The 25,618-nt window shown below is 26.1% G+C and overlaps 4 protein-coding genes across 4 annotated transcripts in view; 3 read left to right on the plus strand and 1 right to left on the minus strand.

The window, feature by feature from the left end:
• The first annotated feature begins 209 nt into the window (after positions 1-209).
• Positions 210-5,547, plus strand: LOC122506049. Its single transcript, XM_043618021.1, has 6 exons — positions 210-222; positions 1,559-1,856; positions 2,260-2,326; positions 2,445-3,030; positions 5,005-5,059; positions 5,169-5,547. The coding sequence occupies exons 1-6, from the start codon at positions 210-212 to the stop codon at positions 5,545-5,547; spliced, it is 1,398 nt and encodes a 465-aa protein (XP_043473956.1).
• Positions 5,548-6,230: 683 nt separating this feature from the next.
• On the plus strand, positions 6,231-8,769 carry LOC122506014 (insulin-like growth factor-binding protein-related protein 1). The gene is made up of 4 exons (XM_043617969.1): positions 6,231-6,397; positions 6,884-7,082; positions 7,868-8,168; positions 8,292-8,769. Exons 1-4 carry the CDS (start codon positions 6,306-6,308, stop codon positions 8,459-8,461), a joined length of 762 nt encoding a protein of 253 aa, XP_043473904.1. The 5' UTR covers positions 6,231-6,305; the 3' UTR covers positions 8,462-8,769.
• The window catches only part of LOC122506011 (prominin-1-A), a 32,198-nt gene continuing 15,154 nt past the window's right edge, over positions 8,575-25,618 (minus strand). The window contains exons 6-16 of the mRNA XM_043617962.1: positions 20,965-21,173; positions 17,356-17,491; positions 13,815-13,985; positions 13,192-13,291; positions 12,678-12,872; positions 12,359-12,581; positions 11,868-12,167; positions 11,475-11,633; positions 11,009-11,139; positions 8,804-8,854; positions 8,575-8,713 (exon numbers count right to left, since the gene is read on the minus strand). Coding sequence (XP_043473897.1) covers positions 8,686-8,713; positions 8,804-8,854; positions 11,009-11,139; positions 11,475-11,633; positions 11,868-12,167; positions 12,359-12,581; positions 12,678-12,872; positions 13,192-13,291; positions 13,815-13,985; positions 17,356-17,491; positions 20,965-21,173 — 1,703 coding nt within the window. The 3' untranslated portion in view covers positions 8,575-8,685. The remainder of the gene's footprint in view (positions 8,714-8,803; positions 8,855-11,008; positions 11,140-11,474; positions 11,634-11,867; positions 12,168-12,358; positions 12,582-12,677; positions 12,873-13,191; positions 13,292-13,814; positions 13,986-17,355; positions 17,492-20,964; positions 21,174-25,618) is intronic.
• LOC122506012 (trace amine-associated receptor 1) overlaps positions 11,522-25,618 on the plus strand; it is a gene marked incomplete at its 3' end in the record, with an annotated part of 90,741 nt that continues 76,644 nt past the window's right edge. The window contains 2 exon segments of the mRNA XM_043617967.1: positions 11,522-11,650; positions 16,320-16,776.

Below are 25,618 nucleotides of genomic sequence, written 5' to 3' on the forward strand. Positions count from 1 at the left end.
AAGTTAGCAACAAATATACTGTCAAAATTTTTAAAATAAAAAATTTTACTTTATTTTGGATAAATACAAAAGTGTTAATATTATTTGTTTTAAAACCATGTGAAATAAGGAATTATTTTAATTTTCAAACAATCGGAAATAGATTAAATGTATTATTTTCCTATCGAAAGAGTTTGAATCAATGAAAGAAAAGTGCAAGTGAACAAAGAATGTCAAATTATGGTTAGTTGTTATCAAAGAAAAAATTAGTTGTTAACAACAGGATTGCTAAAAAATTAATTTTGTTTTTTCCTGACTTTTCCCTGATTTCCAAGCAAAATTTTGACTATTTTCCTGACCCTAAAGAATATTTTGATTCACTCTAAAAATAATTAGATACTCAAAAAAATGTTCTATTACATTTACTCGCGAATTTTTTTAATTGTAAAATTATTCGAAAACATTAATTAATTCTTCTTTAAATAAATATTTAATCATTATTATTATTCCATAGAAATAAAGATTTTCAAAAATTATGATTGATATTTTCATGTTTCATAATAATTTAAATTTTCATAAAATTTTTCAAAAACAATTAAATTATTTACAAAAATTTTAATAAAATCCTTCTCAAGAATTCAATTATTTTTACAAGGTAATAAAATTTTTCACATGAATTCAATTATTTAAATAAATGTTATGAAAATTGGTTTTAAGAATTAAATTATTTTCATAAATAATAAAATTTTTCATAGTATTTCAATTATTTTGTATATAATTTTAAATGAATTCCTTTAAAAAAATGTCATTATTTTCAAAAATTCTTTGCTAGAATTCAATTATATTTCATACATAATGAAATTCTTCGTTAAAATTTAAATATTTTTAAAATCTATAATTTTAATAAAATTTCTCAAAAGAATTCAATTATTTAAAAAAATTTAATAAAATTCGTTGCAAGAATTCAATTCTTTTCATAAATAATAAAGTTCTTTACAGGATTTCAATTATTTAACAAAAATTTAATAAAATTGGTTGCAAGAATTCAATTATTTTTATAAATAATAAAATTCTTTACAGGATTTCAATTATTTAAAAAGAAAATGTAATAAAAAATTCGTTGCAAGAATTCAATTATTCTCCTAAATAATAAAATTCTTCACATGATTTCAATTATTTTTAATACAATTTTAAGAAAATTCTTCGAAAAATGTAATTATTTTCAAAAATTAGAATTTTACGAAAATTTTTTAAAAATAATTTTTAAAAATAATTGAATTTCGGAGAAGAATTTTATATTATTTTTCAAGAAAATTGAATTTTTTACTAGAATTTCTTTTAATTTTTGAACATTATTGAATTTCTGCGAAGAATTTTATTGCTTTTGAAAATAATTGAATTTCTGCAATTATTTGTAACTTCTTAAAATTTCAATTTTTTTTAGTGTTTTGAACTAAAATTCTTCCATTATTTTTAATAATTAATTAAATATACATTAAAAAATTTAACTAATTTCAGAAGAAGTTGAATTATTAAAGTAAATTATGAAATTAATTAATTAATTAATTTATTTTTAAAGAAACGTCGAATAAAGTTTGTTTCGAATGCTCTGGCAAACAAAAAAAACGCTCATGTTCATGTCAAGGAAATGTGAGTTGTCTGGATCGAATTGAAGGCGATGGTTTACGTTTGAAAGGGAAAATATTACCTGAATCGACACCCGTCCCTTGCCAATGTATCGAAGAAGAAGCGTGGAATAAAAATATCCCTCCAAAACCAAATTGCGAATGGTTGAATAGTTTTAAGGAACTTCGTCGTCAATGGAGCAATCACAGTCGACAGCAGCAAAATTGCAAATGTTACGGTTGTAATTCATAGTGAGTGCAAATTTTAATATCTTCTCTCCAAATCCAAGTAGAACTTTTATCTAAATTAATTAAACTTATAAATATTTGACTCTAAATCCACTTTAATCCGAATTTTTAAAAATATTTTACGAACCATCGAATGGAGGACAATACTTTTTTACTTCTCTTAATTTGTATTTATTTACAAAAAAAAATTATTTTGTAAAGTAATTTTTGTTTATAAAACAAAAGCTCAACTAAATAAATAAATTAAATTAACTAAATAAATTTTTAATATCAATTGCTTTTCTCTTTTGTATAGTAATTTTCAAAAATACTAAAAGCAGAAAAAAGTCATTCATTCGAACGTTCAGAACTTTAGAAAAATAAATAAAATACATACTTTTAAATAAAGAATGCATAAATGTTATAGCAGATGCCAGTCCTGTTTGTTATCCTCCTACACTGGTGGTAATGTTTTATCGCCAACAGTTCGTCAGGTACGAAGAAATTAAAAACTAAAAAACAAGAAATGAAATAAAAACTAAAAAATTACTAAAAATGAAAATGAAGTTTAAGTTTCTAGTAATTAAAACTAATTTTTACTCACCTTTTTAGAATGATTCCTTCAAAGTTTGCCCACAAGGATCAAGATCAAAAGACAAATCAACATCAACTTCTAAATGTTCATTATCACCGAATTATAATTCTCCAGTGACGAATTTTCAAAATTCACGAAATTATCAATCACAGCACGGCAATAGATCAAATTCACCACGACGATCAATATTGAGAAAAGGACAATGCTTCACTCCAGAATGTTGCTTCTGTCATACAGCGGCAAACGCTTGTAATTGCGCCTCATCTGTAAGGGAGAATTCAGAAAGAGATTATTATTCCGAGTATTCACGAGAACGTAAATTTCCACGAAATAATAGCGATTCGACAGAGAAATTACATGAAAAATGTCAATTACAAGATGAAAAATATCTCTGCTATAAATGTGAGCCGAGTTCATTACCATCGTGCGGTCAGTGTCCAGCAACAAGTTGTTGCAGAGAAGATTCAGATTCCTCCTCAAGTCGTTCAAAATCAGCAACTCCTTCGAAATCCTCTCGTCACAAGACGTCGGACAATTTTTTTCAAGAAACCCACGTACCTAAAAATCATCTCGGCGGTCATAATAGTTCAGGAACATTGACAGGTCAGTTTCAACGTCAACAGAAACGAAGATCTAGAAATTAAATTTCAAAATAAATAAATAATTATTAAAATAAATCACGATTGATTTATTTCTCCTTAATTAGTGTTTAATATTCAGGAGGAGTAAATTATCGAAATTTCTTCTACTATTGGAAAATAATTTATTTATTCATTACCTGAAGGTAGGTAGTGGAAAAGTGATTGAAAAATCCAAGCAGGGTAAAGGCTTTTCTCGGAAATTTATTAAATGTTTCGCTCTCCTAATTCTCGTTCCTGTAATTTTGGCCACTGGTTTTGCCTTATACCAACGCTATAAACGTCCTAAAAGAATTTGTGGATAATTAAACAACTTTTATAAGTGAAATATGCGTCTAATTATTTCTAACTATATAATGTAGTTATACATAATTATTAATATAATTATTATACTCACAACAATAAATAATAAATATATTAATAATAATTATAAAAAATAATAAATATATTATTAATAGGTATAATAACTAAATATTCTTTTTCATAAAATATCTAAAAATAAAATTGGAAGTAAAACAGGGCTCGAACCAGTGAAAGTATTTAAAAATACGGACTTTACGGACCAAAAATGAAAAATTTCGGACCAATTACAGACAAAAATATAACCAGTCCGAGACAAATAAGACAACAGTTTACTTAAAACAATAAATAAAATTTTTTCATAAATATAAAACATAAAGAAATCAATAACTCCGAGTCTTCGACAAATTTCTAATTAATTGATTTCTCTTGATGAATTTTAATAAAATTTTTAAGAATAATGACATTTTTTGAGGAATTCGATTAAAATTGTATTAAAAGTAATTAAAATTCTGCGATGAGTTTCATAATTTATAAAAATAATTTAATTCTTGAAAAGAATCTTATTATTTATAAAAATAATTGAATTCCTGTAAAAAATTTTACTATTTATGAAAATAATTGAAATATTGAGAAAAAATTTATAAAAAAATTTGTAAATAATAGAATTCCTGTGATATTTTTATTAATTGTGAAAATAATTAAATGTTTGCGTAGAATTTTATTCAAATTTTTGAAAATAATTTGATTTCGGAAAAGAATTTTATTATTTATGAAGATAATTTACATTTTGACGAGGATTTTTATAAGTTTATGATCATAATTGAATTTTTACAAAGAATTTTGTTATTTATGAAAATAATTAAGTTTCTGCGAAGAATTTTATTAACATTTTTGAAAATAATTGAATTTCTCAGAAGAATTTTGCTATGAAAATAATTGAATTTTACCGAATTTTTGAAAATAATTAAATTCTTGCGAAGGACTTTGTTCTTTATGATAATAATAATTGAATTTTGTTCTCTATCAAGATTTTTCTTAGATATTTATTATTTATTAAAGTAATGGAGTAATTACGAAGAAATTAGAAAAAAATTTATAATTAATTGAATTCCTGTGAAATTTTTATTGTTTATAAAAATAGTTAAATGTTTACGTAGAATTTTATTAAATTTTTTTTGAATAATTGAATTCTTTTTGAAAATTTTACTCAATAAGATATTGAATTGAGGGAAATTTTTGAAAATTATTGAAATTTTGCCAAGAATTTTATTACTTTTGAAAATAATTGAATAACGATAATTAGAATTTTGAGAATTTTTAAAAATTCTTTAATATAATTGAATTTCTGCGAAGAATTTTATTATTTTTGAAAATAATTGAATTTCTGCAATCATTTGTAATTTCTTTAAATTATATCGTATAATTTACGAACTATTCGTCCTTTTTCAATTAAATTACGGACTTTACAGACCTTTTTTTTTAAAAAAAAACTGACTTTTACGGACTTGCATTAAATTTACGAACCTAGTTCGAGCCCTGAATAAAATAAAATAAACTAAAATTTAATTATCAGACTAGAAAAGTATTAAAAAATTGTTTTATCAAAAAAAATATAATTGAATAACTAATTTTCCAGAGGTAATGAAAGATGAATCGTGTTGCTGTTATAATTTGAAAATTAGCGAAAACAGGTAAAGTTGCATCAACAATTCAAATATTATTAATTATTAGAATTATAAATAATTAATTATAATAAAATACTCCTCGATAAACTACTCAGTTACAAAATTTGAATTCTAGGAGAGAATTTATCAAACAAAGATGTCATAATTCTAAACAAAATTCACTCTTACCGAAAAATTGTTTCCAATGTCCAATGTGTTCATCTGTTCTCTCCTCTATTGTCTGGAAATGTCCAACGATTATTTCGCCGAAATCATACAAATCCAGTAAGTTCGACGTCAAAGTGGAAAACAATTCAAAATTCAAAGTCCATCCTCAGAATTCGAATTATGATTTAAATACGTCAATTAGTTGCACTGAAACATGTAAAATAGACGTAATTTCCGGACAAGAGAAATATGACAATGAAAAAGTGAAATTTCACAAAGATTACAACAATGAAGAGAAGAAATTCGATAGAAAATCAAATTATTCGAAAAAAGATTTTAAAAATTAACAGTCGATTGTAATGTATTGTTTATAACAGAGAATTGTTAATTTGTTGTTTCAATATTGACAAAAAAAAATATAAAAAACTGTATTTTCAATCTACTGTCGTATTTTTTCGAAATTGAATTTTAATTTTCAATTTTTCCTGAAAGCTTTAATTTTTAGAAAGAAGTTCAAAAAACTAAAGTTTCTGAATGTTCAAATAAACGAATTATTTTTCTATTAATAAAATAAATGTATAAATATAATAATATGTTAATAAATAATATATGTTTTCAAAAATTACCAGAATTAAAAATAAAATAAACAAAAATAATTAAAAATAAAATAAATTCAACATAGAAAGAAATTCAATATAAAAAGGAATTAATTTTCTAAATTAACAAAAAATATAAATAATAAATTCTGTAAAAGAATTGAAATTCTTACCGCAAGTAAAAAAAAACCTTCGTTCATTTGAATGTTCGAATCTTCAGGGACATTAAATACTTCCGAAATCTTTTGATCTGAAAAAATGGAAATCTATGAAATGAAATGAAATCTAATGAAAATTTTATAAAAGTATAAAAATTCAGCACTTATTTATTCCACAATAATTCCGAATAAAAAGGAAGTAATTTCAAATAATCTGACCTATATTTAAAGTTATTTCAAAAAGGATTTCCTTATCTTCGGTTTGAATTCATTAATAGTAGGCGTACATTCATCTCCTCTTTACTTTTGCATTTATATCTTCAGTGAGACGAGAACATTGAAAGTGCCATCATGTATTTAGTGTTAGTAGTGTTTTGCCTAAGCTACATCGAACAACCATTAGCCAAAGAGGTTGACGGTTGTGCAATATGTGGAGATTATAAGTAAACATTTACAAATAGATACATAATTTTTTTGTTCCCTTTCTCCATTCACGCTGAAAATATAAAAATTATTTCATTAAAATAAACGATTATTATTAACTGAAAATTATCTTTTATTAAATAAAGTAATAATTTAAACATCTAATGAAACTAAAGTAATAAAAACTTTATCATTTATTTGAATCAAATAATTTTTATTAAAAAGTCAATTAAATTGTATCTTAAGTATTAATTTCTGATTGATTTAGAGAAAAATTATTTTTTTAGCACAGAAAAAATTTTTTACCTAAAATAACTACAAATTTCACTATATATTATCAAAATTTTGAGTTGTTTCAATTAATGCTTTCGCTATTCTAGAGAAATTTATCGCTGTTACAGGTAAAATTTTTTTTCCGTGAATACCATTCAATATTAATGTTATCGTATTAATATTAATAACCAAAATAATAAATGAATTAAAATTGAATAATTGAAAAAATGTAGATGTCCTGAAAACCCAGAAAGATGTTTATTGGGTTTTGTGAACGACGTTTGTGGCTGCTGCCCCGATGGCGTCTGTGCAAAAATTAGTGGCGAAGCTTGTTGGAATTCGAGTATATCACAGTTACCATTTGAAAGACGAAATGAGGGCCTTTGCGCTGAGAATTATTCGTGTCAATTGCGTTTAGATCTTCAAGCCGAGGTACTCAGAAGTTGATCATATTTTAATTAAAATTCACTATAAGAGAGACTGAAAAATTTTGTTAACGAAGAAAATGAGAAGAGAAAATACCCATTTGCACTTTCATATAACGAAACGAATATTATTCCCTCGTTAATCCGGACCTTTCTTCACAAGAAAAGCCTTTTCCTTTTTCTCTTCTTTTTTGTTCCACGCGACCTTTAAAAAACAGAATTACAAACATAAATATAATTAATTAGCATTTTCAAAAAGTCACTTTCTAATTAGCATAATTTTTTCCTGCAATTAATAATAATTAATTTCAAATTGTTTTTAATTTCTAATTAACAAAAATTGAAAACTAAAAATTAGTTAACGATTTTTGTTTTATAATAAGAATAATAATAATAATAATAATAATAATAATGATTTTACCTTTGTGGAATTATTTTTCAATTGGAAAAAAAATTTTCGAGTAATTGCAAAAAAAACTAGAGATGAACATAAAATAAATGTATGAAAAAATTAAATGGTCAGTGTATTAAAATCGTGTCGCTGACCCGTTTAAAACTCAGCTTTATATTTCTCCGCGACAATTGACATCAATCTTGCAATTAAGATGGTTGAAGCACTCAATTGACAAATTCGCGAGAAATATGACGAATACACAAAAAATACTGAAAACTACAATTTTAAATGCGAAAAAAAATTATTTTCATTAATGAAAACAAATTTGGAGAGAAATAAAAAAAAGTCAGTATAATAATAAGTAAATCATAATTTAAAAATAATATTTAAAATGATAGGACACACCTGAAGCGATTTGCGTCTGTAAAAATCAATCATCAGCGTGTGGAACGAACAACGAGACGTATGAGACGCCCTGCGCTCTTGATGAAGAAATAACGAGATCCAGAAATTCAGATTTGAAACTCGATCATATCGGACCGTGTCCAAGTCGACCTTGGATTGATTCAGCCACAAGAAATATTTCCGGTGTTTTTGGAACGAGAGTCGTTCTCAGTTGTGAAGCCGAAGGATTTCCGGTGCCGGAGATTTTTTGGGAATTCCACTCGGAAGATGGACTGACAGTTTTGAAATTGCCAAGTAATATTCATTGTTTTTTTACACTCAATTATTTTTCCTCTGTATTATTTTTTCGCCTAAAAAAAGAAGATTGTTTTTCAATTTCATTCAATTACTGCACCTTTCACTGTGTGAATTTTATAGATGACGATCACGATGGAGTGGTAAAAACGAAAGACGGTCCAGAACCAAGAATGCGAACATCCTGGATGCAATTGCCTCATTTAGAAAAAAGCCATGTTGGAACGTACTACTGTATAGCGACTAATTCTGTCGGCGAAGCGAGTATTTCTTCCTTTCTTTCTATCATCTAGTAAATAATAATAATAACGCCAAAAACGCCCGTGTATTTCAAATAAATAAATAAATAAATATTTAGTTTTAAATGACAAATTAATATTTATTTTTAAATACTTACGTCTTATATAAAAGTTTTTTATGTACTCTTATAGACTAGATAATTATAATTTGAGAAAATAAATGTAAAACTCTCAGATTAAAGTCATTGTCTTAGTGTTTAATTTTCTTACACGAAACTTTACCATCCATCGTCTGAAGGAGGTGGTCTGTAGAAAAAAAAAATTATTTTAATAATTTTAATAAATTAATTAATTATTTTTAATTATTATTTTGATAATTTGCAATTTTATACTCACTCTGGTGTGCGCCACGTACCGCGATCTATAATCACAGTATCAGGACTTTCCCTAAATAAACAGAGTTTAAAATCAGTTAAAAGGGTTAAAAGCACTTAAAATTACAGGCAATTTAAAATTTTAAGCAGTTAATTAGAATTTTAGGTTAATTAGAAGTAGAAGTTGAATTAGAAACGGTAGGTAAGATAAATAGTAAATATTTATTTTACTAATTTATTAATTTACTATTCTGAATTCAGACTTTGCACTCGACAATTAATTTAAAAAAAGTAGCAAACAGTAGGTTTCAAACTAAAAAAAAAAGGAAAATGTAGTTATCGAAAAATTAAACTCGACGACAAAAAAAAACTCGTTTTAGACACTTTACAAAACTGACAAAAATTCCATTCTATATTTTATTTTCCTGACTTTTTCCTCATTTTCACAAAATATTTATTTTTATTATTCATGAAACAAATTTAATTCTTACGAAGATTTTTACAAAAAAAATTTTAAATAATTGAATTTTGTTTGTAAATTTCATGAAATTAGAAGATATTGAAAATCATTGAATTGAGAATAGTTTTTAAAAATAATTAAATTTTACAAAGAATTCTATTAAAATTTTTGAGAATAATTGAATGTCTGTGTAGTATTTTATTAATTTTTTTTTAAAGATAATATTGAATTCCTAAAAAACATTTTGTTATTTATGAAAATAATTAAGTTCTTGAGAAAAATTTTATTACAATTTTTTAAAATAATTGAATTTTTAAGAAGAAATTTATTACTTTCAAAAATAATTAAATTCCTGTGATGAATATTGTTATTTATGAAAATAAATGAATTTTGCAAAGAATTTTATTAAAATCCTTCAAAATAATTGAATTTTCGGCAATAATTTTGTTATTTATCGATATAATTGAATTTTTTCGAGGAATTATTTATGTAAATAATTGAATTGTTGAGAAGAAGTTTCTTAAAATCTAAAAGTAAAAATGGAATTGTTTTAAAAAAATTAAATTAAAATTGTATTTAAAATAAATGATTTCTTTCGAACAATTTTATTAAAATATTTGAAAATAATTAAATTTTAAAAGTAATAAAATTCTTCTTAGGGATTCAATTATTTTCACAAATAATAAAACTCATCGCAGAATTTCAATTATTTTTTATACAATTTTAATCAAATTCCTCGAAAAATGTAATTATTTTTTAAAATTTTATTGAAATTCGTCGAAAAATTCAATTATTTAAAAATTTGTTGATAACGATTCTTTTTGGGAATTGAATTTTAAGAAACATTCAATTATTCAATAAATTATTTATTTTTGTATTTGAATAATTGAATTCTCGTAGAATTTACGAATAAAAATTACTTTAAAAATAAAATTTTCAGTTATAATTGTAGATAATAATTGAATATTAAAAGCAATGTAGCCTAAATTTAAAAAAATAATTGAATGTTGAAATTAATTTCTTTGAAAAAGTTTAATTGATTTTTTTTAATATTATAATTAAAATTAATATTAATTATTAATTTTTTATTTTTAACATTTATTGAACTGAAGAATTTACGAATAATTGAAATTTCTTAAAATTTTGAATTTTAACGAATTTTATTAAATTTTCAAAAATAATTCAATTCTTGCGATGAATTATATTATTTATAAAAATAATTGAATAATTGCAATGAATTTTATTAAAATTTTCAAAAATAATTCAATTCCTGCGATGAATTTTATTATTTATGAAAATAATTGAATAGTTGCAATGAATTTTATTAAAATTTTCAAAAATAATTCAATTCCTGCAATGAATTTAATTACTATTTATGAAAATAATTGAATTTTGGATGAATTTTATCAATTTTTTTTTATATAATTGAATTCTTTTGCAAAATTTTATGAAAATACTAGATATTGAAAATAATTGAATTTCAAATACTTTTTGAAAATAATTGAATCGTTTTAAAGTATTTGATTATAATTTTTGAGAACAGTTTTTTGATTTCCAGTATTAGCGAATTTAAAGTAGTGGAAATTCTAAAGAAAAAACATAAGCAGTAGCTTTTTTAGTGGCTGAAATCTAAAAGAAAGTAGCCAAATAGTAGGATAACGTAAAGAAAGTAGTAAATAGTAGGTCTTAGTAGATGAGTGCAAAGCCTGTCAGAATTATGTAAGACAAATTATATTTATAATTTTATTAAAATCGTTAAAAACTTACATTCTCTGTGGTATTAGATGAGACTTTTTGTCAGAGGGCTCCTTTTTATACGTCGCAGCAAGAAGATGGGCAGTCGGCGTACTTGCCATTAAAGTCATCGCGCAAACAAAAATAGCAAACCAGAATCCATTCTTTAAAGAAAAATCGATAAAATCATTGACAATTTTCAAGAAAATAACAATTTCTTCTTCTTCTTGTTATTATTATTAAAGTGCTATTAGTTTTCATTTTAAGTTTTAACGGTTGGCACTTATACTTAAAGTGCCGTTCACAAGACAATATCGCTTTGCGCATGAGCAAACACTACTGCCATCTGTGGTGATTTTCGCATACTACGTCGAAAAAAGCAACGGGCAGCGAAGAGCGAAAGAGTAAACATTGCGGAAATAATAACAAACTTTTCTCCGTGTTTACTTTTGTGTTAACTAGCAATAAATTAGTGTTCAATGTAGAAAAATAGATTTACCAAAGGTCCCAAAATATGCTGGCACACGAGGAGTTGAACCCCGTGAAGAATATCCCATAAGGGTCTACATTTTGCGATTCCGCTTCCCATTTCCGAGAGGACGTTGGTGCGCCATTGATCCAAATAACCGACTAATCTGTCAATGTACGACTTGGTTTTCTGTCATTTCAGAAAAAGTGAGTAATTACAAATCTTCTCCTACTAATTAAAATTAGTAATAGTAAAAGTAAGTAATAGTAATATTAATTAGTAATAGTACGTAATAATAATATTAATTAGTAGCAGTAAGTGATAGTAATGGTAATAACAACAGTGATAGAATAAAAATAGAAGTAATGAAAATAGAAATTACTTTATATCTATAAGAACAACGTGAACTAAAGAAATACGTGCCAATTGAGCGATTTTCGCCCCTTGATTGTCGATATAATATTGGATCGTTTTCAGGTGGGAAATGGATTGATTCACTTGTCGCTGGAGGGGCTGTAATTGCAATTGCAATCCAGCGAGTTGATAAACAAGTTCATCCTGAATTTTCATTAAAGGTTTTACTCTCCTCAATAATAACTCTCGCATAGAGGTGCTAATACTCTGTAAATCCCTTGCCACTTTTCTGTCACTCAATTGTCTCGCTACATTGCTCACTTGATCAGAAAGGGCATTCAAATCTTTATTTAAAATTGGTCCCTGAATCTGGAAAAGACAGTATTTTAATTATCGAATGTAAACAAATGTCAACAATAGGAAATTTTAGGTTATGTTGACGCTTTTCTGTCGCTAAACAATTTTCAAATGTTAATAAAGTGTCGACATAACCTAAAAATCTGTATTGTGAACTCAATCTTCAATTCTTCTAACAATTTGTTATTGTTATTATTACACACCATAATTCTGTGTTCGGTAAGATTAGAACTGCAAGCGTAGAGTAAATTTTGCAATCGATGTTGCAAACTTGGTGTTAAAATTCGTAGACCTTTGAGATCGACCTTCAATTTAGAAAATGACCGCGATAATCCGGACCAAGTCCAGTGAGCTGTGAGTTGGTCCAATTTTATCGAGCTACCCAATTGAAATGCTGGATAAGCGGCTTCGTTTTGCTGACATTTTCTGTATTTTTCGTGAAGAGGAAAAGAACGAAAAGCCATTTTTTTAAACAACTGTTTGTAACATTATTTTATTATTTTTTCTAGATTAATGACTCACTCGAAGAGATCCTTTAGCGGCACACTCATTCGCCTTCCGAGAAATGCTTGAGTTTCTAAAATTGCTTCCATCGTCCGATATTCGGGATCATAAAGAGGTCGACACAGAAGCATTTCAGTGTGACTTGACAAAGCCAAAGCACAAATTATGACCAACCACAGTGCGATTGAAATTATACAGCTGAATAATACCGCGCTGTTTTGACATGCATATTAATTATTTCATGTGATAAATGATCGGATATTATATATATATAACGGGGGAATGAATAATTATTTAAATTTTAACAAATCTTTTTTTCCAATAGTTAATTCGTATGTGAATAGTTAATCAGGGTTGCCATAAAAATTTAATTTTGTTCTTTTCTTACTAGATTAGAATTCGTGGAAATTTTATGACAAAAAAGATACCAAAATTCAGAATTTTCTTATGAATTTTAAAAATTAAATTTTTTCCCCTACTCGAAATAATTTAACTTTTTTTAAAAACTATATAAGGTAAATTTTTTACTCACCACAATAATGTGGGTCTCACTCTATTTTCGGATGTTCCGCAACGACAGCAAATCGCTCCCAACAGCAACGACCATACCAGCAAAACACACATTACAGTACCTGTGTTTCGGAAAAACCAAACGTGTAATTTATTATCACTCTTCTTTCCACTCCATTTTCTACTTTAAAACGTCGAACATCTCTAACTCGAGAACATCTTTCAATATTGAAAGAGAAAAAGAAGATTTATCAATCTTTTCTCACTTTTCTCTAGTTCCACTTTTCATTTAACTTTGCACACTTTTTTTTTTATCACTCTGAAGAATATAAATATCTTCATTGTTAAATTGAAAAAGTGATGAGCAATCAGATTTCATAGGAATGAAAACGATAAAAATTTCCCTTTACTATTCTATTTATTTTATTATTTATTCTATTTGTTCTATTTATTTTCCATTTATTTATTAAAAAGTTCCTATAGGGATAGAAAACCCGAGTAAGAAGTTATATTTTGCAGTAGTTATTTATATTTATAGTTTATTAAATTTTGGAAGAAAAGAAGTTTTTGTTTTCTCGGATTGCTTCACTATTCTATTAATGAGAATAAATATAGAATAGAAAAAGGAAAATTTGTGTAACTTACCAACACCAACGAGCCATCGGATTTGTTCAAAAATCGTAATGTAAGGAATGGCTTGATTAATAATATTTCGAGTAGAATCCAATTGTTTTGTTAGTCCAGTGCTGCTCGTTTCAATATTACGTGCCTCGTCAAAAATTTTCGCACGTATACCATTAATCTCTCGACGAATTTCTGCAAAAAAAAAAAAAAAAGAAATATCACATTTACATCCATATCAAGATAACTCGCTCTGCACATAAAAGGCATTTATTAAGTCTACGAACAAAATTTATTAACAATTCTTAAAGGGCTGTCAAAGTCGAGTCTTCTTCCATAAAAGCTTCAATGGAAAAGACCAATTGACTCTGGCATTCCCTTAACGAATTTCCTCTTCTGACAATATTAAAAACAGAATCAAATGTAAAATTCTAAATGATCCTCTTATTTTAGTTTTTTGACATTATTTACGTAGAAAATATTTTTGTGTGGGATTTTTACGGAGAATACCCCCACAGCACTGAAACTTTCCTAAAAATTTATTAAATATTTACTTGCAATATTCATCATATTTAACTGAAAAGTTTAGTGAAAATTGTGTAAAGATTTAAATGTCCCGATCAAATAAATGTTTAGCGCGAAGCTTTCCTGAACATTTCCTGAACATGAATTACATGTGAAGATTTATGCGAAGATTATGCGAAGATTTTATTGAAATGTTCAGGAAAGCTTCGCGCTAAACATTTATTTAATCGGGACATTTAAATCTGTACACAACTTTCAATAAACATTGCAATTAAATATTCCGAATATTGCAAGTAAATATTTAATAAATTTTTAGGAAAGTTTCAGTGCTGTGGGGGTATAATCCTTTCTTTATACAAAAAACTGTAGTTTTATCGATTCGACGGTTGCTGTCACTTCTTTTTTGGTGTGAGGATCGGTGTGGGTGAAAATGTCGGATTAGAAAAGTCGAGATATTCGTCAATATTGAACAATTACGTTTTCAATATCAATCAAAACATTATACATACACATCGAGGGTTTTAATGGATGTTTATTTAGTAACTGTATATTCTTTACTGTACTAGTGAGTTTCAAGTTATTTATTATTTTCCCCTCATAGGTATATGAGACATCTTGTGTAAATATTTTATTTTCATTCGGTGTAAATCTGTAATATCTGTAATATATGTAATATTAGTGTATATTATCAGAAAAATATTCTTATTTTTCTTTTTAAAGTTATTAGCGTACGGAAGAGGACCGATAAATTGCGACAATCAGGGTTGCCACAGGTCAGGGAATTCAAATTAATTTTAATGACACAGATATTAATTGGAATTGTTCTAGTAATAAGTTAGGACCAGTAAAAATTTTTTCAACTAATAATTGTTAATAAACAGAAGATAAAGTTTGGTCAAAAAATAATTTTTCATCTTCTGCTGATTGTCGGCTGTGGTTACTTTTTATAAATTGTGACATAAATTAATTTTGATGACTCAGATAATTATTGGAATTGTTCTGGTGGTAGGTTAGGACCAGTAAAAAATGTTTTGACTAACAATTGTTAGTAAACAGAAGAAAAAGTTTGCTCAAAAAATAATTTTTCATCTTCTGCTGATTGTCGGATGTGGTTACTTTTTATAAATTGTGACATAAATTAATTTTAATGACTCAGATATTAATTATATTTGTTTTTGCCACAGTTTAGGAACAGTTAATTATTTTTTTTATTTAAAAAAACATTCTGGAATTTTGCCTGTTAAAGATTTTTAAGAAAATTTTAACTTAAAATTAAAAAAATGTTTTTATCTCATTGGCATATAAAAATTTCTAAGGAAGAATTCTGTGAAGAATTTTATTAATTAGGAAAATCAATTGAAGACTTGCAACGAATTTTTATTAAATTTTTTTTTGAAATAATTGTTTATCCTGTGAAGAATTTTATTATTTATGAAAACAATTGAATTTTTGCAACGAATTTTATTACATTTCTTATAATAATTGAATTGATGTGAAATTTTTTACAACTTGTAAAAATAATTAAATTCTTGCGAAGGATTTTATTAAAATTTATATATAGTAAATAATTGAATTTTTTTATTGAAAAATTTTATAATATTCTTAAAATTTATTGAATTTCAAAAGGATTAAATTTGAAATTTTTGTAAATTTTAAGTCCTATTGGAAAATAATACTGATTTAATATATTTATTTTAAATAAAATTATTGATGTTTTCGAATAATTTCACAATTAAAGAAATTCGTAAATAAATGTAATAATAGAACTTTTTTTGAGTATCTAATAATTTTTAGAGTGAGTCAGAGAATTCTTTAGTGTCAAAGAAAAAGTCAACATTTTATCTTGAAATCAGGGAAAAAGAGGGAAAAACAAAATTAATTTTTTGTGGCAACGTTGTCAATAGAAGTGTCTTTCTTATTCTTTTTCGTTTTAACGTTGGCAGTGGACGGAAGGGGCCGATACATTATTACGCCAATAAAAATATCTTTATTCTTCTTTTTCAGGTTGGCGGTGTACGAAAGGAGGTCGATTTATTATGCTAACAAAGTTCGTCCACGTGTTTTTAAATTTTTTCTCAGTTCTAAATTTTAATTTCTGTTTTAATGTAAATTCCGGGAGTGTTCAAAATTCTTAAAATCGCGAGAGCGAATGAAATTAAGGGTGTAAAATTTTACTACATATTAGCATTTTTTGATAAAATTAGAAAATCTTTGCGATTTTCGGGAGTGTCGTAATACTTATAACCGCGATCGTTTTTATAATATTGTAAAATGTTGTTCCTTTGTCCAGTTAGTAAACACGTGGTTCGGGAGTGCTCATCGAAATTCTTAAAATCGCGAGTGAATGTTTTTCTTATTCCAAAGATGACAAACTACTAGTTTTTTATTCCGAAGATGACGAAAACTACGAGCGCAGCTTCAAAATGGATATCGGGTACAACTTATTGTGAAAGTCACATCTGTAAGTTTATATAAAATTATCTAAATTTTAGTTTGGAAGAATTTATAAAAAAGTTTATAAATTTAACATTGTCAACTTGAAAGTATCAAATAGCAAAGAATTTTTATATAAAAAAATGTGGATCAAATCATAAATTGATTCACATTTTTGGTATCAACTTTGGATCTCTTATTTCTTCAAAGTTCACGCTACATATACAATTTTATATATTAAATTTTTAAATAAAACCCGAAAAAATGTCGTATTTTTGAATTGAAAAGTATGATACATACATAAACAAACATTAAAAATTCGAGATTGCCTAACGGCCCATTGCACCCGAGAAGTTTAAAATCGGTTATCCGAGAGTGTTTGCCAAGTTTCTTTAAGTTTTACACTGTCCTGTCTATTGACCCGTTTCAGAAGTTACCGTGCTCCCGTAACCTGACCCCATCTTTCTTTCTAGCTATTGTTACATCATGTAACATGAATATAATTTTGATATTAATAAATAGAAAACAAATTGACAATGACAAAAATTATAAAAACCTAGTTTAGATATTTTAAAACGCGTGGTAAAATAATTTACAAAATACTTACGATTTCGAGCATCTAACGTTATTCTTGAAACATGATTAGGGACATAGAGATATTCCCCTCGAGCTTGTCGTCCAGCTTCTGTTAAATTTTCTCTCGAGGAGGCTTTTAATCGTAAAAGTCGATCGTCTCTCACTAGCTGAAAATAATTTTTAAGAGGAACAATTATTTCTTATTATCTAGAAATTAAATCATTGAATCAAATTTTAATAAAATTCTTCCCAAGAAATTAATTATTTCCACAAAGAAACAAAATATTCGTAGCAATTCAAATATTTTCAAAAATTCGAATAAAATTCTTAGGAAAATTCATTTATTTTATTAAATAACAAAATTCTTCGCAAGAATTAAATTACTTTCAAAAATTGTAATAACATTTTTCGCAAAAATTCAATTTTGTAACAAATTTTGTAACAGTATTGAAAATTTTCAAAAGTGTTACAAAATTTTTCGCAAACATTCAATTATTTTCATAAATAGCAAAATTCTTGTCAAAAATTCAATTATTTTTAAAAATTTTAATAATATTCTTGATATAATTCAATTATTATCGTGAATAACAAAATTCTTTGCAAGAATTCAATTATTTTCAAAAATTTAAACAAAATTATTCGCAAAAATTCAATAATTTTCAAAATATTTTAATAAAATTTAATTATTATCATGAATAACAAAATTCTTTGCAAGAATTTAATTATTTTTTAAAATTGTAACAAAATTTTTCCCAAAAATTCAATTTTTTTTCATAAATAGCAAAATTTTTGGCAAAAAGTAAATTTTTTTTGAAAAATTGTAACAAAATTTTTCGCAAAAATTCAATTATTTTCAAAAATTTTAATAAAATTCAATTATTATCGTGAATAACAAAATTTTTTGCAAGAATTCAATCTCGTTCGGAAAAATTCAATTATTTAAATAATTTTTATTAAAATTTCTTTAAAAAATTAAATTATTTTCATAAATAGCAAAATTCTTTGCAAGAATTCAATTATTTTCAAAAGATTAATAAATTTCTTCCCATTAACTTAATTATTTTTATAAATAACAAAATTATGTTAAAATACAATCGATTATGTTAAAAAATTCTAATATAATTCTTGGCAAAATTAAACTATTTTTATGAATTACAAAATTCTTTCCAAGAATTCAATTCTTTCGAAAAACTTAATTATTTTCATAAATAACAAAATTCTTTGTAGATAATCAATTATTTTCAAAAATTATAATAACGTTCTTGGTAAAAATAAATTATTATCATAAATAACAAATTCAATTATTTTCATTAATAACAAAATTCCTTGTAGAAATTCAATTATTTTCAAAAATTCTAATAAAATTGTAGTCAAAATTCAATAATTTTCATGAATAAAAAAATTCTTCTCAGGAATTCAATAATAAAAAGCAATAACAAAATTAATTAGAATCTTTATAATACTTTTTTTGTTACTTGACAATAAAGATTTTACAATAAATATTAGAATTTAAAGAAAAGGTAAATAAATTTTGTTTTTTCGAACGTTTAGATTTTCAGAACATTATAGGTATATAATATTTTATTATTAATATCAGGTATTATAAATAAATAATAAATATACTAAAACGAAAAATAGAAAGTAAATTAAATAATAATTCATCCACGAGATAAAAAGTAATTACTAAAAATCAAAGTTGATTATCTTGGAAAATTTCGTTTCAAAAAACTAAAAGATCCGTTCTGATTTTGTCGCAAGTATATAAGGCGACGAAACAAGAATTATGACACAAAAATAGGACAAGTTTCTTTGAAAAAAATCTATTTTCCTCGACCTAAATAATCTCGTCGATTGCCAGGTAAAGGAAATAAAGTTAACGTTTCTTTTTTTTTTTTTATTTCTATAGCAACCTTCGTTTGGTGCAAGTTTTTAATCTGACCCTATAATTGGCTTTCTTGCCATTTCAGCTTTGTATTACAGTATCACTTTTTATCTGGGATTACACACAGATCTTTTATTAGCAGCCTAAAGCAAATTAAAATCAAAATTAAGTGCGCCACTTTACACAAACTGTTGATCTCAGAAACTGATTTATTACTATAAAGGGAATAAAGGAAGAAAATTTTAATATTACCAGTTTTTCTAAGGATATCAAAGAAAATCAAAAGTGTTACGATTTAAGAAACATTTTTTCTCAGTGTAATTTTTTTTAATTAAAATTAGTTTGTTTGTTTGTAATCTTAATCCTAATGTATATAGAAAATATCTACTGCTTTGATTCAAAAATATTATTTGTTTGAATAATTATTACGTTTTAAACATATTTTGAAAAAATATTTGTTTTGGTTGAAACAAAAAATTTGTTTAAAAGCTTTGTTTGATTCAAACCTCAATATAAATAATTTCAGGGCTGATAAAAATCATGATTTTTTTAAAAAAATCAAAACAATCCGATTTTTTTGATTTAAATCGGATTTTTTTGATTTAAATCATTTTTTTTTAATTTTTAAAATATTTCATTATTTAAGTAGTTCGTTTTTTTAATATTAAAAATGATAAAATTAATAATAAAATAGGGTGGATGGAAAATTTCATTTTAAGAATTCTCTGACACATCCTGACTAATTTTTCGGTTTCTCTGATTAATAAATTTTTAAATTATTTAATATTCAGCATTGATAATTAAAAATGTAATAATGCTTTTTAAGTAATAATTTTATTTATAAAAAAAAACATAAGATAATTAAAAATTGTTTGTTACAAAAAATTTTAATGTGTTTAAAACTTTTATTATAAAAAAAGTTAATGCAAATTTACAATTGAAATCGTACTCAATAAGTTATATAACCGCCAATGCCCGTTTTCTCAAATATTATACAAAAGAGTCTAAATACAAAAACTAAATTGACATTTATCAAAGTTTTTAAATTTGTATTTTTTTTCGTTTAAAATTTCCTAACTTTTCCCTGAACAAAAAAATTCTATGATTTCCAGTTTTTCCCTAATTTGAGTCAAATAAACAAAACTAATAATTATGATATTCATTATATTATCTCTGTAATGTATTCTTTTTTATTTTTTTTGAATTCAAAACTTTAAACAAAAATACTAATTTTGCAAACTTTTCTGTTTCTAATGCATTTTTCAGTTTGATTTAAATCATGATTTTAATGGCAAGATTTAAATCAAGATTTAAATCATGATTTAAATCAAGTTGATTTAAATCATTGCAGCCCTGAATAATTTATAATTTGATTTAAACAAAATTTGTTTCTAATGTTTGAATTAAATAAATCGTTCTCTCAGTGAAGGAAACTTAAAAAAAAATAAAAAAAACCAACAGAATCTTAAAAGAAACTAAAAAAAAACACTAAAAAAGGAAGTAAGGTTCTCTTTTGGAAAGGTGGAGAGTATATATAAAATTTAGATTTACACTCGGCTTTTTTTGCAAGTTTGAACATTTCTTTTGAACTCGGATGGGATTACCTAACATATTCCTTGTACAAAGTTCGCCTCTCCAACCGGAAGCTTAGAAATAAGGGTTTGGGGTAAGGCAAGACTTAAACTACAAAAGGACAGTGACTCCTTCGTCTTAATTAAGGGATGAAAGGGGTTGAATAATTGTCTCCGGATTGTTCACCCGTTCGAGTCGCAGGGCCAGATTCAGATCCAAACCCGAAGGATTCAGAATTGCACATAAGGATCGGTCCTGCTGAGGACAACCCTTTGCTGTAACCTCCAATTCTCGACGGATATCATCGGCTTCTCGACTCAATTCAATTCCGAGATTTCGTGCTCGCTCTCCTTCTTTCAATAAGGTGGCAGTTCTTGTTGAGAGTTCGTGAGTGGCTGAAAATTTTATAACCAAACTTTATTGCCGTACACAATTTCAAAAACATTAGTTTTTTATTTTTTATTTTCTTAACATTGATTACTGTTTGGCTTAAGAGGCTCAAGTCCGCAATACTTTGAAAAATTAATAATTAACCATTTTTTTCGGCAGTTACTTTGTAAACAATTTAAATAATTCAGAAAAAATGTCTGATAGAATACGGGTGGACCTGCTACTATTTAAAATCAAAAATAAAATTCTCTATGCATCAGGATGTTGTACAGCAACACCCCATTAACAACTCAGTTAAGTTTCAAATGAAAAAAATTACCCAAATTAGAGAAAATGAATTTTTAATATTGTTTTTCTCTATTTTCAATTGTCTGATAGAATACGGGTGGACCTGCTACTATTAAAAATCAAAAATAAAATTCTCTATGCTTCCGGAAGTTGTACAGCAACACCCCATTAACAACTTAGTTAAGTTTCAAATAAAAAACATGACTCAAATTAGAGAAAACAAATTTTTAATAATGTTTTTCCCTATTTTCAATTGTCTGATAGAATACGGGTGGACCTGCTACTACTTAAAATCGAAAATAAAATTCTCTATGCCTCCGGATGTTGTACAGCAACAACCCATTAACAACTTAGTGAAGTTTCAAATGAAAAACATTACTCAAATTAGAGAAAATGAATTTTTAATATTGTTTTTCCCTATTTTCAATTGTCTGATAGAATACGGGTGGACCTGCTACTATTTAAAATCAAAAATAAAATTCTCTATGCTTCAGGTTGTTGTTCAGCAACACCCCACCAACAACTCAGTTAAGTTTCAAATGATAAAAATTACCCAAATTAGAGAAAATAAACTTTTAATATTGTTTTTCCCTATTTTCAATTGTCTGATAGAATACGGGTGGACCTGCTACTACTTAAAATCGAAAATAAAATTTTTTATGTTTTAGGATGTTGTTCAGCAACACCCCACCAACAACTTAGTTAAGTTTCAAATAAAAAACATGACTCAAATTAGAAAAAACAAATTTTTAATAATGTTTTTCCCTATTTTCAATTTTCTGATAGAATACGGGTGGACCTGCTACTACTTAAAATATAAAATAAAATTTTTTATGTTTTAGGATGTTGTTCAGCAACACCCCACCAACAACTCAGTTAAGTTTCAAATGAAAAACATTACTCAAAATAGAGAAAATGAATTTTTAATAATGTTTTTCCCTATTTTTAATTGTCTGATAGAATACGGGTGGACCTGCTACTACTTAAAATCGAAAATAAAATTCTCTATGCTTCCGGAAGTTGTACAGCAACACCCCATTAACAACTCAGTTAAGTTTCAAATAAAAAACATTAATCAAAATAGAGAAAATGAATTTTTAATAATGTTTTTCCCTATTTTCAATTGTCTGATAGAATACGGGTGGACCTGCTACTACTTAAAATCGAAAATAAAATTCTCTATGCTTCCGGATGTTGTACAGCAACAACCCATTAACAACTCAGTTAAGTTTCAAATGAAAAACATTACTCAAAATAGAGAAAATGAATTTTTAATAATGTTTTTCCCTATTTTCAATTGTCTGATAGAATACGGGTGGACCTGCTACTACTTAAAATCAAAAATAAAATACTCTATGCTTCCGGATGTTGTACAGCAACAACCCATTAACAACTTAGTTAAGTTTCAAATGAAAAACATTACCCAAATTAGAGAAAATAAACTTTTAATATTGTTTTTCCCTATTTTCAATTGTCTGATAGAATACGGGTGGACCTGCTACTATTTAAAATCAAAAATAAAATTCTCTATGCTTCAGGTTGTTGTTCAGCAATACCCCACCAACAACTCAGTTAAGTTTCAAATGATAAAAATTACTCAAATTAGAGAAAATGAATTTTTAATATTGTTTTTCCCTATTTTCAATTGTCTGATAGAATACGGGTGGACCTGCTACTACTTAAAATCGAAAATAAAATTCTCTATGCTTCCGGAAGTTGTACAGCAACACCCCATTAACAACTTAGTTAAGTTTCAAATAAAAAACATGACTCAAATTAGAGAAAACAAATTTTTAATAATGTTTTTCCCTATTTTCAATTGTCTGATAGAATACGGGTGGACCTGCTACTACTTAAAATCGAAAATAAAATTCTCTATGCTTCCGGATGTTGTACAGCAACACCCCATTAACAACTTAGTTAAGTTTCAAACGAAAAACATTACTCAAAATAGAGAAAATGAATTTTTAATAATGTTTTTCCCTATTTTCAATTGTCTGATAGAATACGGGTGGACCTGCTACTACTTAAAATCGAAAATAAAATTCTCTATGCCTCCGGATGTTGTACAGCAACAACCCATTAACAACTTAGTTAAGTTTCAAATGAAAAACATTACTCAAATTAGAGAAAATGAATTTTTAATATTGTTTTTCCCTATTTTCAATTGTCTGATAGAATACGGGTGGACCTGCTACTATTTAAAATCAAAAATAAAATTCTCTATGCTTCAGGTTGTTGTTCAGCAACACCCCACCAACAACTCAGTTAAGTTTCAAATGATAAAAATTACCCAAATTAGAGAAAATAAACTTTTAATATTGTTTTTCCCTATTTTCAATTGTCTGATAGAATACGGGTGGACCTGCTACTACTTAAAATCGAAAATAAAATTTTTTATGTTTTAGGATGTTGTTCAGCAACACCCCACCAACAACTTAGTTAAGTTTCAAATAAAAAACATGACTCAAATTAGAGAAAACAAATTTTTAATAATGTTTTTCCCTATTTTCAATTTTCTGATAGAATACGGGTGGACCTGCTACTACTTAAAATATAAAATAAAATTTTTTATGTTTTAGGATGTTGTTCAGCAACACCCCACCAACAACTCAGTTAAGTTTCAAATGAAAAACATTACTCAAAATAGAGAAAATGAATTTTTAATTATGTTTTTCCCTATTTTCAATTGTCTGATAGAATACGGGTGGACCTGCTACTACTTAAAATCAAAAATAAAATTCTCTATGCTTCCGGATGTTGTACAGCAACAACCCATTAACAACTTAGTTAAGTTTCAAATGAAAAACATTACTCAAATTAGAGAAAACAAATTTTTAATAATGTTTTTCCCTATTTTCAATTGTCTGATAGAATACGGGTGGACCTGCTACTACTTAAAATCGAAAATAAAATTCTCTATGCTTCCGGATGTTGTACAGCAACAACCCATTAACAACTTAGTTAAGTTTCAAATGAAAAACATTACTCAAATTAGAGAAAATGAATTTTTAATATTGTTTTTCCCTATTTCAATTGTCTGATAGAATACGGGTGGACCTGCTACTATTTAAAATCAAAAATAAAATTCTCTATGCTTCAGGTTGTTGTTCAGAAACACCCCAATAACAACTCAGTTAAGTTTCAAATGATAAAAATTACCCAAATTAGAGAAAATAAACTTTTAATATTGTTTTTCCCTATTTTCAATTGTCTGATAGAATACGGGTGGACCTGCTACTACTTAAAATCGAAAATAAAATTCTCTATGCTTCCGGATGTTGTTCAGCAACACCCCACCAACAACTCAGTTAAGTTTCAAATGAAAAACATTACTCAAAATAGAGAAAATGAATTTTTAATAATGTTTTTCCCTATTTTCAATTGTCTGATAGAATACGGGTGGACCTGCTACTACTTAAAATCAAAAATAAAATTCTCTATGCTTCAGGTTGTTGTTCAGCAACACCCCACCAACAACTCAGTTAAGTTTCAAATGAAAAACATTACTCAAATTAGAGAAAATAAATTTTTAATAATGTTTTTCCCTATTTTCAATTGTCTGATAGAATACGGGTGGACCTGCTACTACTTAAAATCGAAAATAAAAATTCTCTATGCTTCCGGATGTTGTACAGCAACACCCCACCAAGAAATCAGTTAAGTTTCAAATGAAAAACATTACTCAAATTAGAGAAAATAAATTTTTAATAATGTTTTTCTCTATTTTCAATTGTCTGACAGAATACGGGTGGACCTGCTACTACTTAAAATCGAAAATAAAATTCTCTATGCTTCCGGAAGTTGTACAGCAACACCCCATTAACAACTAAGTTAAGTTTCAAATGAAAAACATGACTCAAATTAGAGAAAATAAATTTTTAATATTGTTTTTCCCTACTTTCAATTGTCTGATAGAATACGGGTGGACCTGCTACTATTTAAAATCAAAAATAAAATTCTCTATGCTTCCGGATGTTGTACAGAAACACCCCACCAAGAAATCAGTTAAGTTTCAAATGAAAAACATTACTCAAATTAGAGAAAACAAATTTTTAATAATGTTTTTCCCTATTTTCAATTGTCTGATAGATTACGGGTGGACCTGCTACTACTTAAAATCTAAAATAAAATTCTCTATGCTTCCGGATGTTGTACAGCA

This window comes from Leptopilina heterotoma, unplaced genomic scaffold (genome assembly GCF_015476425.1).
Source record: "Leptopilina heterotoma isolate Lh14 unplaced genomic scaffold, ASM1547642v1 Lhet_39, whole genome shotgun sequence".
Classification (NCBI taxonomy): domain Eukaryota; kingdom Metazoa; phylum Arthropoda; class Insecta; order Hymenoptera; family Figitidae; genus Leptopilina; species Leptopilina heterotoma.